Source organism: Hyla sarda, chromosome 1 (genome assembly GCF_029499605.1).
Source record: "Hyla sarda isolate aHylSar1 chromosome 1, aHylSar1.hap1, whole genome shotgun sequence".
Lineage (NCBI taxonomy): Eukaryota > Metazoa > Chordata > Amphibia > Anura > Hylidae > Hyla > Hyla sarda.
Window position 1 is genome coordinate 327,109,484 of NC_079189.1, and position 18,595 is coordinate 327,128,078.

At 39.7% G+C, this 18,595-nt stretch overlaps 1 protein-coding gene across 6 annotated transcripts in view; it reads right to left on the reverse strand.

The window, feature by feature from the left end:
• SVEP1 (sushi, von Willebrand factor type A, EGF and pentraxin domain containing 1) overlaps positions 1 to 18,595 on the reverse strand; it is a 401,736-nt gene that overhangs the window by 197,548 nt on the left and 185,593 nt on the right. For 5 of the 6 annotated variants that reach the window (XM_056519345.1, XM_056519336.1, XM_056519373.1 and 2 more), the window contains 3 exons: positions 11,474 to 11,635; positions 6,465 to 6,626; positions 5,660 to 5,821 (listed from right to left, as the gene is read on the reverse strand). In XM_056519345.1, coding sequence (XP_056375320.1) covers positions 5,660 to 5,821; positions 6,465 to 6,626; positions 11,474 to 11,635 — 486 coding nt within the window. The remainder of the gene's footprint in view (positions 1 to 5,659; positions 5,822 to 6,464; positions 6,627 to 11,473; positions 11,636 to 18,595) is intronic. The other variant, XM_056519354.1, reaches the window with a different exon arrangement.

Sequence of the window (18,595 nt, forward strand, 5' to 3'; positions counted from 1 at the left end):
ATGACATTTTGGGATTTTTCACCAAAAAAGGATGCAATTAACGCTGAAAATTTACCACCAAAATAAAGTAGAATATGTCACGAAAAAACAATCTCAGAATCAGAATATTCGGTAAAAGAGTTTTCGCGTTATTAATTTGTAAAGTGACGGTGGTCATAATTGCGAAAAAGGGCTAAGTCCTTAAGGTCCTTAAGGCTGCGTCGTTAAGGGGTTAAGGAGACTTACTTTATTTTTGGTTAATATCCTTTCAGATGCGACTGTGGAATACAAACCATATAGTTGCCTTGCAGCATGTGAATCAAAATGAGGCTTGAATATAGTAAACCCAGCCCCTAGCAGCCCGTGTTTTACCTAGCCAGGTGACGGACGTGCATTGCCAGAGCAGGTAAAGGGAAATGACGTACGATATAGGTGTGGATCAGGGTATGTTAAAAGCAAGACCGCAAAGTAGTTTGGTATACGACTGCCATCAGTGCTGTGTCAGCAATGTGCTATGAGAAGTAGTGATGAGCGGCATTGCCCATATTCAAATTTGCAATATTTTGTGAATATATAGACGAATATTTGTCCTGTATGCGCAAATTTCGCGTATTTGATATATTCGCATATGCGAATATTCGCATATGCGTATATTTGCATATGTGAATATTCGCATATTCGCGTATTGGAGGAAGAAAACAGTGTGGGGGTGGGCAACTTTACTATTGGTTGCTAGGGATGTTGTTGATGACCTCTGACAAGTGTATTTGCATCATTCTAATTGGCCCACAAGTGAAAAGAAGGAATATGTGCATATGCAGAAAAAATATGCGATATTCGTGATAAAACTTCGAAATGCGAATATTCGCATCCAACACTAATGAGAAGCTGAGCATGAAAATTGTAGCTAAATAAAATGCTGTCCTACATTGATTCCTGACGAAATTTACAGCATGAAACGCGTTAAATCCGCATGATGATGATGAACTGACTATTGTACAGGCTGAGCATACAGAAGTTGAAGCAAGTCCGGGACATCAGGTTTTCATTACAGTCTCTGTACGCTATGTATATCAGTAATTTTGCCACTGCTTGCCACTGCATATGGAGTTGAGTTGAGGGGCAAACCGCAATATGTGCACTGAGGTTGTTTGATACGGACATTGAGACAAGTTAATGTGCAAACTCCTATGTACAGTTGTGGTCGTAAATGTTGGCAGCCCTGAAATTTTTCAAGAAAATTAAGTATTTCTCTGAGAAAAGGATTGCAGTAACACATGTTTTGCTATACACATGTTTATTCCCTTTGTGTGTATTGGAACTAAACCAAAAAAGGGAGGGAAAAAAGCAAATTGGACATAATGTCACACCAAACTCCAAAAAGGGTCTGGACAAAATTATTGACACCCTTTCAAAATTATGGATAGATAAGATTGTTTCAAGCATGTGATGCTCCTTTAAACTCACCTGGGGCAAGTAACAGGTGTGGGCAATATAAAAATCACACCTGAAAGCAGATAAAAAAGAGAGAAGTTCACTTAGTCTTTGCATTGTGTCTGTGTGTGCCACCCTAAGCATGGACAACAGAAAGCGGAGAAGAGAACTGTCTGGGGACTTGAGAACCAAAATTGTGGAAAAAAATCAATAATCTCAAGGTTACAAGTCCATCTCCAGGGATCTAGATTTGCATTTATCCACAGTTTGCAACCCATGGCAATGTAGCTAATCTCCCTGGGCATGGATGAAAGAGAAAAACTGATGAAAGGGTTCAACACAGGATAGTCCGGATGGTGGAAAAGCAGCCCTAAACAAGTTACAAAGATATTCAAGCTGTCCTGCAGGCTCAGGGAGCATCAGTGTCACCCCAAACTATACGCCGACATTTAAATGAAACGAAACACTATGGCAGGAAACCAAGGAGAATCCCACTGCTGACATAGAGACATAAAAAAGCAAGACTATGGGCCTCATTTACTAAGCTGAAACCGACCAGTTTTTGTCTGGTTATTTTGTCTGAGACATGTCTGAGACATGTCTGCGCCAGTGTGCGCCAGTTTGCACCAGTGTGCGACAGTGTGTGCCTGAAAAATCCAACAAACCCACAAAGGGGGCGTGGCCGGTCAAAAAGGGGCGTGGTTTCACAACCCGACCGATTTACTATGGAATTCACAGAAAATCCTGTGGGTAAATGGCTGGAAATATCGACCTAGAAAAAGCTGGTTAGAAAATGTTGCATGCTTGAAACAACTTTTTCCACCAGTAAAAACCCAAAACGCTTAGTAAATGAGGCCCTATATTTTGCCAAAATAAACTTGAGTAAGCCAAAATCCTTCTGGGAAAATGTTTTGTGGACAGATGAGACCAAATTAGAGCTTTTTGGTAAAGCACATCATTCTACTGTTTACCGAAAATGGAATAAGGCATACAAAGAAAAGAACACAGTACCTATAGTGAAATATGGTGGAAGTTCAATGATGTTCTGGGGTTGTTTTGCTGCCTCTGGCACTGGGTGCCTTGAATATGTGCAAGGTATCATTAAATCTGAGGATTACCAATGGATTTTGGGGGGGCACTGTACAGCCCAGTGTCAGAAAGCTGGGTTTGTGCCCAAGATCTTGGGTCTACCAGCAGGACAATGACCCCGAACATACATCAATAAGCACCCAGAAATGGATGGCAACAAAGCGCTGGAGAGTTCTGAAGTGGCCAGGAATGAGTCCAGATCTAAATCCCATTGAAAACCTGTGGAGAGATCTTAAAATTGCTGTTGGGAAAAGGCGCCCTTCCAATAAGAGAGGCCTGGAGCAGTTTGCAAAGGAAGAGTGGTCCAACATTCCAGCTGAGAGGTGTAAGAAGCTTATTAATGGTTATAGGAAGCGACTGAATTCAGTAATTTTTTCCAAAGGGTGTGCAACCAAATATTAAGTTAAGGGTGCCAATAATTTTGTCCAGCCCATTTTTGGAGTTTGGTGTGACATTATGTACAATTTGCTTTTTTTCCTCCTTTTTTTGATTTAGTATCACACAAAGGGAATAAACACGTGTGTAGCAAAACATGTGTTACTGCAATCCTTTTCTGTGAGAAATACTTCATTTTCGTGAAAAATTTCACGGCTGCAACATTTACAGCCATGACTGTAAGAACTAATGCCACTGCATATGGACTTTGAGTTGATTTGCAAACCGCAATATGTGCACTGAAGTCAGCTGAGGCGTACATTAGGGCAAACTGATGTGAAGGATTTTACATGCAATATTATGCACATATGAATATGAATAAATATTTACTATGCCTTAAGGAGATAATCTTCTGGATGCTTCAAAAAATACTGATCATCCACTTTGATATGATAAGACTGTGAGAATAATATATACCTATGTGAACCGCGACATATATACTGGAGTTCCCTTTCCATTACAGGACTGTTAATATGTATGCTCTGCCTAAACATGTACTAAAGTAATGCCTCTGCCGAATATGCACCTTATATCAGCACAAGTATTGGCGGCCGAATTGTTTATATGCACGTAATTTTTCTATACTATTTTTCATATTTTTTCACAGTACTATCTGTTAAATGGATAAGAATAAAGGTGAAGTTTTATTAATCTCACAAATCGTCAGTGCTATATAATTTATGGAGTGAGCTCTATATGGACATAATTACTATGTGATACACAAATCAGTGCACTATATCGGGAGAAGTGTTCCTAATACTCAGCACCCCCTCTGGGCATTTTAGGGGAAGACCCTGAGTTAAGTGGGTATTCCCATCTCAGCTTCTTATCCCCTCACCCCCGGAAGAAGGAAGTGAACCAAAACAGTAATAAGGGTAGGGTGTCCTGCATGCTATTTAGATTACCTCTATCATGTGGGTATCTGCTGCTCTTTATCTGTATGTCTGTTTATTTTGCACTTGCGCTTTGTTTATAGAGCTTGTTTGTGCAGTGTATACCCATTTGTCTCATTTCATGTATGGAAGGCACATGCCTCTTATTCTATCAAGCAAGGCCCCTAATATTTAACACACAGAGCCGCCCGCCGCTGTGTTTTTCAGTTGCCATTGTCTTAAGTATGTATTTTTATTACAGGTTTTTCTTTTATGTTTTCTAATAAAGATTATACTTATTAATATACATCCTTACTGCTTCAATTAGTTTTTGTAGCTATTAATTTTCTTATCCCCTATCCATAGGATTGGAGATAACAAGCTGATTGGTGGGGGCCGAATCCCAACAATTTTGAGACCAGGGACATAATTGTCCGCCAAAATGAATGAAGCGTACTGCATGTGCCACTGCTCCATTCATCCTCTACTGGGGTGTTGAACATTTTCGATTCTAGTTCTTGGCCCAACAGAGAATGAATGGAGCGCATAAATGTACACAAATTGCTCTCTGTTTGTTGCAAGGACAATTTTGTCCCTGATCTTGGGATTGGTTAATTGCTTGGTTCATTGATTAGCTTGTAATAACCTACCGTCACTCTAGACCAGCAGAGATACCAAAATATTAAAGCAGTTTTCCAGTAGCTTTAAAAAATGTGTATACAGGCGGGGACAGGGTAAAACAAAAGACCTTTGCTCACCCCTAAATTCACCAGCATTCTAGAGCCGCTAATGCTCCAGTATCCCCAATAGGAAGAGCTGTGATGACTTTTCACACGTACATCATGTCATGACACCACCTCTGTCAGGGGACACCAAAGCAGGGGTGCTGTAGTGACAAGGATTTGGGTGGTGAAGTTTCTTCTTAATCCCAGTCCATGCTATATACAGTTTTATTTTATTTTTTAATCTAACAAAAAATCCCTTTAAGCAACATTAGACACCCAGGTATATACTACTGTTAATAACCCCTTAACCACCCCTAAAAATGTGAAGTATATTTTAAAATATGGCAAATAGAATTTTTTGGGTAGAGGAAGATAAATTTTGCTATATCATTTGTGAGCATCAATGAGCTTGGAAACACTTTTTATTTAACTTAGTAAGTTGTCATGATGTATGGAGAGTAAAGGTTCAGTTTCACAGAAAACTCTTTTACTTCTAACAGACTTTGCTACTAGCTTGAATCATTACAAATATATACCGCATGTACAGTATGTTAGGTACATATGTGAGCATTGATTTAGATGGTTTTTTTTTTACACAAGGTTCTCATGACAACAGTATAATTGACAGAAATGCAGAAGGACAATGATTCTTTGTAATGATTCCATGAATTGTATCTCAGTATAAAAATGAGACACCAATATTTAATATTTTACATTTCTAAAATGACAGCTTGTTTTATAGATAAGAGATGGAATTTCTAAATGTTGTATCAACCGGGGACTTGTTATACTTTACAATTAACATAAATATTAAAAATTTCTATTGTGCAGTACACCAACTACATATGAATGAACTGTACAGCGATAATTCACAAATAATTCACAATAATATAGATACAGTTTGAAATTTAGTGTCATAACTGACATGTCCATAGCTAAAGGTTCTGTGATAGTTATGCAGAAATATAATACATTTACCATCATCTACTGTAATATATTCAAAGAGCTGATATTACTTTGTAGCAGAATTATATGCCATGTGTACGGCTCAGTTCCATACAAAACAGGTTAACAAGCTCTTCTAATACTGACTCAGAATTCCAATGAGCACAAAAGGCAGCTTACTTGAGCAGTCTGTTATCGACCTGGCTCCAGTCATAGTTGTTGTTCCGTAAAATGGACATGACAGGCAATAAGATTTCCCCGGTTCCGGCTGATAGTAGTCCCTTGGACAAGGAAAGCATGGCACCAGTCCAGACCGTGAAAACTCCCCGACATGGCATGGAACTTAAATGTAAATACAGGATGTTAAAATGAATTGTTTAAAACTTGGAACCACAATCAAAGCTTATAAACAACATTCAATAAATCACAAAAATGAGAATATTTGTCTGACACGTGCAGTGCCCTTCAGTTGTGAATCTAAGTAATTGAAAAAGAAGTTCACACAAAATATAATATTGTCTAGTTTACATTTTTGACTTATATTATTTTTTAAATGCATATTTAAATGTGATGAATTCCTATTACACAATTAGAAAATATAATATTTGAATCTTTAAATATAAATAGTCATCAGTGAATACATAAAAATAATACTGCTTGCTGGTTGGTAGGACATTTAGGGGAATCTATGTATTGGCTGCTAAGAGCTGTAGACACCCCTTGATAGCTGTTAGGGTTAAAAAAAAAACCTGTACCTTTTCTGGAGGTGATGGTGATTGCCAAACTTATAAAATCAAGGGGGTGGGGCAAAGTGTCAAGGGGGTGGGGCAAAGTTGCAAAGTGCCACTGCCTGGTACATCCCCTCGCTTACATTTACTCTCAGACAGTATAACATTAAACATTATATAATTTCCATTTGTATACATGACATAGATGAACTCTGTTTATTATCTGCATTAAATACTTTGATTTATTTTCCACAAACCTCCACATTCTGAGACATCCACTGCTCCTCTTTTAACTGTTGACATTCCCTTTGGGCAGGAGACACAGAACTTTGCTCCTATCAGCGATTGGTAAGTACCATGTGGACACGACTCACAGGTTTCAAGACCATTTGAAGAATAAGTTCCAGGCTTGCACTGAGCTAAATTTCAATACAAACAATTAATAAACACTGTTTACTATTATAGAGATGTTATCCACTTTACTATTTTATAGATACTTGAGTAGGTAAAGGGTAGTTTTTGGTACTTCATAGTCTGTTCTGTACATATGCAGATATATGATAATAGCTGCGTTCAAGAAACCATTAATAAAAACTTAATTACTTTAAAAGGGTACTCCAGTGGAAAACTTTTTTAAATGACCTGGTGCCAGAAAGTTAAACAGATTTTTATACTACTTATATTTAAACATTTTAACCCATCCAGCACTTATCAGCTGCTGTATGCTCTAGTGGAAGTTCTTTTATTTTTGCGTTTCTTATCTGTCTGACAACAGTGCTCTCTGCTGACACCTCTGTCAGGAACTGTCCAGAGCAGAATAGGTTTGCTATGGGGATTTGCTCCTGCTCTGCACAGTCCCTGACATGGACAGAGGTGTCAGCGAGAGCAGTGCTATACAACCGAAAAGCAATTCTAAAATTAAAGAACTTCCTCTGGAGCATACAACAGCTGATAAGTACTGGGAGGGTTAAGATCTTGAAATTGAAGTAATTTACAAATCTGTTTAACTTTCTTGCACCAGTTCATAAAAAATAAAAATGTTTTCTACTGGAATACCCCTTTAAATTAAATTAATGTTGGTTTCAGATGGGCATTATATGACCATGAATATCACCCTGACTCTGGGTCAAATCACTCAAAGTGACAACATTCCAACAGCATTAGGATCTATGTTGACCTATGCAATTCGTACAGAAATATCTTGGCATATTATGCTTATTTGAAACTGACCTTAAAGACATTCTCCTTTTAATATAGTGGGTGGTTGATTTAATAAACAATCTAATGTGTTTGGGTATAATTAGTCTGCTAACAGACAACATATTTTAATATACTATACCTGAACCTTTGTTTTCCTATGGCATATGAGTCACCAGAAGTGCCTGGAAGTAGGTTATCTCTCTTAAATTGATTTTCCAGGGATTTTACATTGATGGGTTATCTCCAGAATAGGCCATTAATGGCTTATTGGCAGGGATAAAACACCCAGCTGTTTGGCCAAGCTGTAGCTCTAGCATGTAAACCAAGAAGGGACCTGAAGCCCGGACTCTGTTCATTGTATAGGGAAGCTCTGCAGCAGAACCTGTGCCCACCACTTCACAATGAAATGAACCATCTGCATCTGACCTGTTCATTCTGTATAAGTTGGGGCCACAGTTCTTCTGTGGATGTCGGCATGTTGCGAATGTTGATGGCCTTCATGTAAAATGCGGGTAAAACTGCTTTAACATGCTCAACTAATCCTAGCATGTCATGTTTGTAGAGGAGCTAGGATTGATAGCAGATGAGTTAGACAAGTCCAAGTGGTTGTATCATCTTTGGACAATACATTTTTGTCAGAAGGGTCATGAAAAATTTAATGCGCCATAAATGGCTCCATGTGAACCCACTGGATCACCATTAAACCCAAAGCAGGGTGTTCCCAAATCTTCTAATATTGGGAGGAAGAGAGCTTGCTGTGCATATGCAGTACTTCCCAATTATAGTCTGTGGGGATTTGAAGATAGACCGTCCTTCCCGGAACAGAACACCAGGCTATGGTAAAACCCACCCCGATCAGTCAGTCCACTATAGTCAGTATTAAAATCATTATTATATTTTCCTCCACTCTCAACCAACAAACTTTAAACAACTAAAAAATGCTTTTTGTTTCCTAGATGATCTATGGATTTTTCATCCACAAAGCATCAGTTATGGTGCTAAAAAACATCTCCTATCATACAACTATTATTGTGACTAATTCAGCATGAAATGCTGTTACTTTACACCACAGCAATATGTCATCTGTTTATTTCATGCACTGGCATTTAGTGCAATCAAATAAATTATCCATGGCCACATTGTGATACAAAAGAAAAAAAAAAAAAAAGAACAGTTCTTTTGTGTGGAGTATTCCCCTAAACTTTCAGAGATGTATTTTAATGGATTTTGTGCTTCAGTAAATTTGTTCGCTTTTTAATTTTATATAAATATATATTTTTCAAATGCAAATAAGTTAAATATGCAGTTCCTCTTCAAAACCAAAAAGCTTTCATGTTGTTCTTTGCTAAAGTACATATTAAACAAACTTTCCACTAAAGTGTATATATGACATAAAAAGTACAGTAATAATCATAATTATACCAATAATAACACAACACTTTTCAGCAGTGCTTCATCCACTTTACTATAGTGATTATATAAATTATGCTGCATATTGCTCCAGTAAAATATTTAGAGTATATTTGGCTGCCTAGAGCGCTGTCAGAAACTTTTATTTTTCTTCTAGTTTCCTGTATCTAAAAAAAATTATGGGGTTATCCATGATTAGAAAAGCAGGGGTTATTTCTTCTATAAAAAAAAACAGCACCACACCTGTCCTCAGGTTGTTTGCAGTATTACAACTCAGTTCCATTTAAGTGACCTAAGCCGAGATGTAATTCCACAGGTGTGGTGCTGTTCTATTCCTGGATAACCTAATCCATCTGACTATGAAGGCAATAAAAGGGGGGATCACATTGCTAAAAATTATACTTCTCAGTTAGGCTGGGTTCACACTTTAAAAATTCTGTATGTGTATATTGCCGGGCCATACCAGCAGAATGGCATGCCAATGTTCGATGGACTTTATGTAGTCTAACAATAATGCCCAGAAAAGAAGATGTTTCTATTATGCCAATTAAAAGAATACACTGCTCACAAAAATAAAGGTAACACTAAGAAAACACATACTAGATCTGAATAAATTAACTGATCGTATGAAATACTTTCGTCTTTACATAGTTGAATGTGCTAGCAACAAAATCACATAAAAATATCAATGGAAATCAAATTCATCAACCCATGGAGGTCTGGACATGGAGTAACACTCAAAATCAAAGTGGAAAACCACACTACAGGCTGATCCAACTTTGATGTAATGTCCTTAAAACAAATCAAAATGAGGCTCAGTAGTGTGTGTGGCCTCCACGTGCCCGTATGACAGCCCTACAACACCTTGGCATGCTCCTGATGAGGTGGCAATTGTTCTCTGAGGGATGTCCTCCCAGACCTGGACTAAAGCATCTGCCAACTCCTGGACAGTGCAACGTGGTGTTGGTGGATGGAGCGAGACATGATCTCCCAGATATGCTCAATCGGATTCAGGTCTGGGGAATGGGCGGACCAGTCCATAGCATCAATGCCTTTCTCTTGCAGGAACTGCTGACACACTCCAGCCACATGAGGTCTAGAATTGTCTTACATTAGGAGGAACCCAGGAACAACCGCACCAGCATATGGTCTCACAAGGGGTCTGAGGAGCTTATCTCGGTAGCTAATGGCAGTCAGTCTACCTCTGGCAAGCACATGGAAGGCTGTGTGGCCCCCCCAAAGAAATGCCACCCTACATCACACCGCCAAACCGGTCATGCTGAAGGATGTTGCAGGCAGCATAATGTTCTCCACGGCGTCTCCAGACCGTGTCACATCTGTCACATGTGCTCAGTGTGTACCTGCTTTCATCTGTGAAGAGCACAGGGCGCCAGTGGCAAATTTGCCAATCCTAGTGTTCTCTGGCAAAATGCCAAATGTCCTGCACAGTATTGGGCTGTAAGCAAAACCCCCACCAGTGGATGTCAGGCCCTCATACCACCCTCATGGAGTCTGTTTCTGACTGTTTGAGTGGACATATGCACATTTGTGGCCTGCTGGAGGTCATTTTGCAGGGCTCTGGCAGTGTTCTTCCTGCTCCTCCTTGCACAAAGGCAGAGGTAGCGGTCCTGCTGCTGGGCTGTTCCTCCTTCACGTCTCCTGATAACACCTCAATGCTCTGGACACTACGCTGACAGAAACAGGAAACCTTCTTGCCACAGCTCTAATTGCCTATAATTTCCACCTGTTGTCTGTTCCGTTTGCACAACAGCATGTGAAATTGATTGTCAATCAGTGTTGCTTCCTGAGTGGACAGTGTGATTTCACAGAAGTGTGATTGACTTGGAGTTACATTGTGTTGTTTAAGTGTTCCCTTTATTTTTTTGAGCAGTGTATATTTCTATTATGCCAATTCTTTTCTGTCCTGAACAGTATTACAAATCATACTATTTGTGTACCAAAGGGAATTTGGGGAGTGATACTGAGCTCACGATCACTTGTGTCCTCTGACAATAAACATATAAACCAGATTGAATAAAAATGAGTACAAACTAAGACAGCCAGATTTCAAATGCATCAGATTGATCAAAGTTTAAAAGGATACTCCACTGGAAAATATTTTTTTCTTATTCCAACTGATGCCAGACAGTGAAACAGATTTGTGAATTACGTCTATTAAAAAATCTCATTCCTTCCAATACTTATCAGCTGCTGGTATGATCCACAGGAAGTTCTTTCTTTTTGAATTTCCTTTCTGCCTGACCACAGTGCTCTCTGCTGACACCTCTGTCCATGTCAGGAACTGTCCAGAGCAGGAGAGGTTTACTATGAGGATTTGCTCCTACTCTGGACAGTTCCTAAAATGGACAGAGGTGTCAGCAGAGAGCACTGTGGTCAGACAGAAAAGGAATTCAAAAAGAAAATACCTTTCTGTGGCTCACACAGCAGCTGTTAAGTACTGGAAGGTTTAAGCTTTTTTAATAGAAGTAATTTACAAATCTGTTTAACTTTAGCATTTATATACCACAACATTTCCTAAAATCCAACACATACAATATGTTAGCAGGCAAAAATGCATACCTAAATAAGAATTAAAAATAATATAAAGCCCTTATTTTATTTGTTACAACATAAGTCATTATCTCTCATAACCTACCTTTGCATTCAGATATACGCTTCGAGTGCAGGTATTCAGTGTAAGTGCCAGAAGGGCAGCTTTTACAATCCATTTGGCCTTCTTCATCCTGGTATGATCCTATCCAGCAGCTGTCACATGTGTTGTGTTCCAGGGAATAAAACGTACCCTTTGGGCAGATTACTGTGGAGTCATGCAAATAAGCAAGTTATATCGACAGCCACCAAAAAGCCAATGCCAAGACAGATAAAGAGCACAAAGCTGCGGGCTACTAGAATCACAAGACACTTATACAAAGGCTTAATTGCTGTTCTTGATCCAGTCCCTACTAATCACAATGATACATTCATGGGGAGTTCTACAGCATGATCTTTATTGCTAAATAATAGCTGTCTATCTACTGGAAGTTACGATCAGTTGATGAAAAAGTGCAAAGTTAAGAAGATTACCTCTGATTTATCTTAATCCTATAATGTAACTCAAGAGTTCAGCATTTTCCATTGATCAAGACATTCTAAAAGACAGATGCTTAGCTTCTTTATAGAGCAAAATATCTTTTCATGCCTTATTATAACATTTAATAAATAAACCTGATTACGTATTGATTTTTTTTCCTCTATGAACTACAGCTGAAAATAAAAATTATGACACAATTGTAAGTGAAATTACCGCAAGAGTGTCATTTGGCAAAGGCAACCTGAAAAGGGAACACAACAAAGAGCTGAAAGATAAAATATTTTGCCAATAGTAGTACATGTAAAAATGTTTTAAACCCTGAAATCATTTGTAATGGAAAATATTTTTCTTTCCATTTTTTTTCCAATTACCATTTAAGTAAAAAGGCAGCCAGCACATGCTTACCCCTTTATTTATAGCATTTGTTTTCTCGTAGCAAGAAAATTCTGTATACTGATAATGCACAGCAAAAAAATCCATTTTTTATAGTCTCATTAAAATATATTAATAGGTAGATAGGTAGATAACCAAAGAACAGATCACTGCAGCACTCTGGAGTAGTGAAATAAAGTGGGTAGTGTTTTATTCCATCAAAAACATCAGACGATGTTTCAGCTGCCTCATTGCAGTCATCATCAGACCTGAGGCAGCTGAAACATCGTCTGATGTTTTTGATGGAATAAAACGCTACCCACTTTATTTCACTACTCCGGAGGGCTGCAGTGATCTGTTCTTTGGTTATCTAGTTGGAGCCCTAGTACCAGGGGCTTCCCACTGATTTCCACCCAGTCTTTCAAGTCCTTAAGGTGTGCTGCTTCACCCTCTGGTTTTGTAGATAGATAGATAGATAAAATTTACAAAAGAACAGTCAAGCCTGTGGTTGGCAGCCTCTACTAAGAAAAGCTTGTTAAAAAGTTGTTACTTTTATTCATTACGTTTACAGAATCTCACATAAGTGAGTACACCTCTCACATTCTTTTAAATATTTTATTATATATTTTCACGTGACAACACTGAAGAAATGACACTCTGCTACAATGTACAGTATTGAGTGCACATCCTCTATAACAGTGTTTAATGTTGTGTCTCTCAAAATAACTCAGCACACAGCCATTAAATGGGTACTCCTGTGGAAAACATTATTTTTTTTAATCAACTGATGCCAAAAAATTAAACAGATTTGTAAAGTACTGAATTTTAAAATGCTAATCCTTCCAGTGCTTATCAGCTGCTGCATACTACAGAGGAAGTTGTATAGTTCTTTTCAGCCTGACCACAGTGTGCACAGTGTGCTCTGCTGACACCTCTGTCTGTGTCAGGAACTGTCCAGAGCTGGAGAGGTTTGCTATGGGGATACCAGACAACCCCCCCCAGCGATTCTACATATCTTTCCCCACTGCAGCGCTTCTATTTGAAAACTCCGCCGGGGAATTACTACTCCCATCATGGAAACAAGTATGTTCCATGATGGGAGTAGTAGTAGTCCCTCAGCACTGCAGGAGTCTGCTGATGTCACCTCTTCTGAGCATGATAATAGAATAGAAATAATAACGGATATTATAAACCAGGTGCAAATGGATGACATAAAGGCTCATCCATTTGCCATAAACTTCAATGTTAAAAATAACGTCCGTTAATTTACCCGTTTCTTGTGACGGAAGAAAAATTTATGCATGTGCTGTTTTTTCTTCCGTCACAAATAGCGTCCGTTATTCATGACGGGCTATAACAGGTCATAAAGGATAATCCAAAAATCCCATAGACTTTAATGGGATTTTGTAACCGTTTAACATCCATTTTTAAGGATTTTCTAATGGAAGTTTATAACGGGTCTTTTAACGGAACAACTTTATAGTGTGAAAGGGGCCTAAGATGGCCTAGGCTATAAGAAGATTGCCAAGAGCCTGAAACTGGGCTTCAGCACAGTGAGCAAGACCATACAGAGTTTTCACAGGACAGGTTCCACTCAGAACAGGCCTCGCCATGGTGGACCAAAAAAGTTGAGTGCACTTGCTCAACGTCATATCCAGAGGTTTTCTTTGGGAAATAGACATATGAGTGCTATCAGGATTGCTGCAGAGGCTGGCGTCCATCAAGTTCTATAGTAGTGTCTGCTGTATTTATAGGAAGAATACCGCTGCATGTAAAGCTATACTTCCTCAGATCAAATCTGACAAAATGTATTACTGACATCTGGTTTTAATTAATAAGCTAAGTTAAAACCTTGTGGTACACATTTATAGTTATTTATGTACTCTAGATTCTCAATAGGCAGTTCTCAAAGTAACACTGGTGGTTTTCTTCCACTTCGTGTCCTGCCAGACACAGCCGTTGGGTTACAACTCACAGCCGCTCCCTGTTCTGTCTCTTACTTCTATGCTCTCCCTCTTCCTAATTCCACCTAATGTAGTGTGCCTAGGTGTACCTGTAGGGTGTGTGCCCATGCTACTTTTGCAAATACACCAAAATTCGGTTCCCAGCCAATAATATTTTAGCTTCTCCCACATTAAACTGCCTGTACAACAAGGTTCTCTGTGTTTCGGCAAAAGTGTTTTCAGTTAGTGCTTCTACTATAGTGCTTGACCTATACCTGATTTTTTTTCTCTGTCTTTGCCTGTCTTATGTACATTACTGCCTTACCAACCCTCTTCTCCCACTCTTTACATACTGATAGCAACATGCAGTAGAAATGCTAGCACAGGCTTCCAGTATCCGTAGTTTCAGGTGCTGCACATCCCGTATCTTCACAGCATAGACAATTGCCTTCAGATGACCCCAAAGATAAAAGTTTAAGGGGGCAGATCGGGAGACCTTGGGGGTCATTCAACTTGCCCACGATGACCAATCCACTTTCCAGGAAACTGTTCATCTTGGAATGCTCGGACCTGACACCCATAATGTGGTAGTGCACCATCTTGCTGGAAAAACTCAGGGAACGTGCCAGCTTCAGTGCATAAAGAGGGAAAAACATCATTATGTAGCAATTTCACATATCCAGTGGCCTTGAGGTTTCCATTGATGAAGAATGGCCCCACTATCTTTGTAACCCATATACCGCACCATACCATCAATTTTTGTTTTCCAACAGTCTTGGATGGATCTATCCAATGTGGGTTAGTGTCAGACCAATAGCGGTGGTTTTGTTTGTTAACTTCACCATTCACATAAAAGTTTGCCTCATCACTGAACAAAATCTTCTGCGTAAACCGAGGGTCCTGTTCCAATTTTTGTTTTGCCCATTCTGCAGCACCTGAAACTCTGGATACTGGAAGCCTGTGCTGGCATTTCTCCTGCGGTGTTGCTATCAGTGTGTGAAGAATGGGAGAAGAGGGTTGCATTGACAATCCAACACAATGGGCAGCACATTGAACACATTTTATAAGTGGTCAGAGACTTGTAAATAATTCATGAAAGAATAAAGTTACGTTAAAACCAAGCACATCATCATTTTTCTTGTGAAATTCCCAATAAATTTGATGTGTCATATGACCCTCTTCCTATTGAAAAAACAAAAGTTGGATTAAAAATGGCCAACTTCAAAATGGCCACCATGGTCACCACCCATCTTGAAAAGTTTCCCCACTCACATATACTAATGTGCCACAAAGGAAGTTAATATCACCAACCATTCCCATTTTATTAAGGTGTATACATATAAATGGTCCACCCTGTACAATGGTTCAGCCATCTTTTATGCTGAACTGGACAGTAGGTATGTAGCCAGTGCCAACTTTAAATCTGCTGCAAAGAAGCAAGGAGTCCATGTTCCCTTTTCATACTTTCTATGGCACCCTATGCTATTAGTGTAGGATGCCATGAAATAGAAGCAAGGATACTGTGAGTAGATTTGCTGAGCCAGGCACTCCGTGCCAACCCCAGGGAGTCTCTGGCTCTGCTCAGAAGTTAGCAGGTGATGCTTCATGTACTACTGCCATGTTTTTGCTTGCAACCTTGGGCTGTATTTATCTCTGGGACTGTACTGCTGTTTTGTTAAATCAGTGCACTCTGGAAATAAAATAATTAAAAACTCCATACAGCCTGACAGATACTGGTGCTATTTGACTACTTATTAGTTTGTTGTTATAACTGTTTACTTTCCAGAGAACACAAGTCAAAGGAAACACTGGAAACAGGGTTTCTTATTTAGGAATATAAGTTATTCCAAGTGTCCTATCTAGTGTACTTTTTGCATGTAGAGAGGAAACCCCATGCCTCGCCCAATGCAGCTAGTGGTCCAGCTTAAAAGTAAGCCAGCAATGCATAAAGCATTGCTGACCTACCTCTGAGCAGAAGCACAGATCCTCTGGGTTGGGTGCAGAACACCTAGCCAAGAGAATGTGATAACAGTAGGCTGGCCTTGCATAGAACATCACTGGCTTACTGTTCAGTAAGTGAAGCGCATGTTGGGTGGTAAATAGAGATTGGGGAGGAGGAGATACAGAGCAGTGCAGTACTATAGGGAGGAGATACAGAGCAGTGCAGCACAATGGGGAAGGAGATACAGGGCAGTTACAGGTGAGCATTTACATTTTTGGACGTGTTTGTCTACTTATTTTAATAAAAGCTTCATGGTTTGACTATTAAATTGCATTATATCGTGAACGGACGGATATTCAAGGGACTGGGACAGAGAGATAATTCTGTATGAAATCCTATATGATTCAGTCATTTTATTGTTTATACACTACCTTTTCAATGTCATTATTATCCCTTCCACGGAATATCCATTTTACTTGCTAGTTTTAAGGCACATGTATTCTTGCTCTTCTAAACATCCCACAAGTTTTAGTGCTCTGTAGAGTAATTGCTCTACTGCTCATATACACTAAATATCTCAATAAAAACAAGATTTAAAATAATAAAGGAAAACAGTAATGCCTATTATGTTCTTAATTTGTACCTTCTAGCAACATACTGAGCAGCTTCGAGCCATGCCTGCGTTCTGTGCTCATCTCATACAGACTACAATATTAAATATAATCCCCTATATGTTTATCCATCCCAGCTTTCCATATGGGACACATTAGTGAATTTCTGTTCTTGAAAGAAGTACCATATTTTACATTCTTTTACATTCTTGCTTACTTCATATCCTATTTAAAGATCTCCACTAGGTTTCAACACAGTGCTCTTAAAATGTTTGATTAATGTTTACCTTTCCGAACCTTCTGCCTCATCCATACTAGTCGTGTGCAAAAGCTGATTACTGTCTGAAGCCACAGCGCAATATTCTACTGCATACAAACACTGCCACCTTCAGGGCAAACTGATCATTTTTTGTCTTCTCTTTCTTTTTTTACAGACGCTTGTGCTTCTGGATTGTATGGCTGAAATCATTAAATTTCTACATACAATCACACTTCAAGCAACAAACACTTGCCATTAACATTTAACACAATGAGTGTGGTGGGGGGGGGGGGATAATGAAAAGCTGGTAAATTTTTAGAAAGGCTAGGCAGTCTAAGGCTGCAACAGATGTTTAAAGGGGTATTCCAGGCAAAAACATCTTATCCCCTATCGAAAGGATAGGGGATAATATGTCTGATCGCTGGGGACCCACCGCTGGGACCCCTCGCGATCTCCCTGCAGCAGCCCGCATTCTATGCGTAGCTGCATCTGAAGTTTCGGAGACCGCCGGGCTTCCGAGAAGGGGATGTGACGTCACGCTATGCCCCCTCCATTCATGTCTATGGAAGGGGGCATTGCGGCCATCATAGAAATGAATGGAGGGGGCGTGGCATGACGTCACGTCCCCGTCTCGGAAGACCGTCGGTTTCTGAAACTTCAGACGCAGCTACGCATAGAATGCGGGCTGCTGCAGGGAGATCGCGGGGGGTCCCAGTGGCGGGCCCCCAGCGATCAGACATCTTATCCCCTATCCATTTGATAGGGAATAATGTGTTTCTGCCCGGAATACCCCTTTAACAGGGGCTTAGGTTGTTTGAAAATCTGTTATATTTTTACATTGTCTACAGTGCACCACCTTTTAGTGGGCTTAGTTTACTCAAGAAAAGCATTTTTGGCACATTTTAAACCCCACTCCCTTTACCAAAGCCACACCCTGTAGTCGAGCAGGGCACAAAAATTTTGAAAAAGTGTGTGAAACACATTGAAAATGCAGTGCAAGTCTTGTTTTTTGGTGCAAATTGTGCCCGATTTTTGGCGCAAGCAGTTATGATTATCATCCCTTATGTCTTAAAAGAGCTACTAAGTCATGACTATTGCAGGTGTTTAACCTGTTAAGGACTAAGGGCGTACAGTTACTGGTGTTTGAACTGTGCTCACGAACTGAGCACACTTCATACCCAGTGGGTCCCAGATGCTATCAGCAGCCAGGACCCACTGTTAATCCTGGACATCATTGATCGTGCCAATGCCTGGCCTTAACCCCATTAGACACCACAATCAAAGTAGATTGCATTGTCAAGATGTGGGAGTTAATGGTGCCGGCTTGCTCAGCGGAGTTGATTGAGACATCCGCAGCAATACCATGGGTCCCGATCAGTTTAGTGGACTGCAGGTGGGCCTTACCTGCCTCCTCGCTGTCCGATTGGTGCTCTGAAGCTCTGGTCGGACTCTGCAGGCTGGAGCAGCTGAGCACTGATAACACTGATCAATAACAAGGTAAGAAAAGACCGAACGCACTCACGTATTCCAAGAAGGTGCAGGTGTTTCATTTTATTTAAA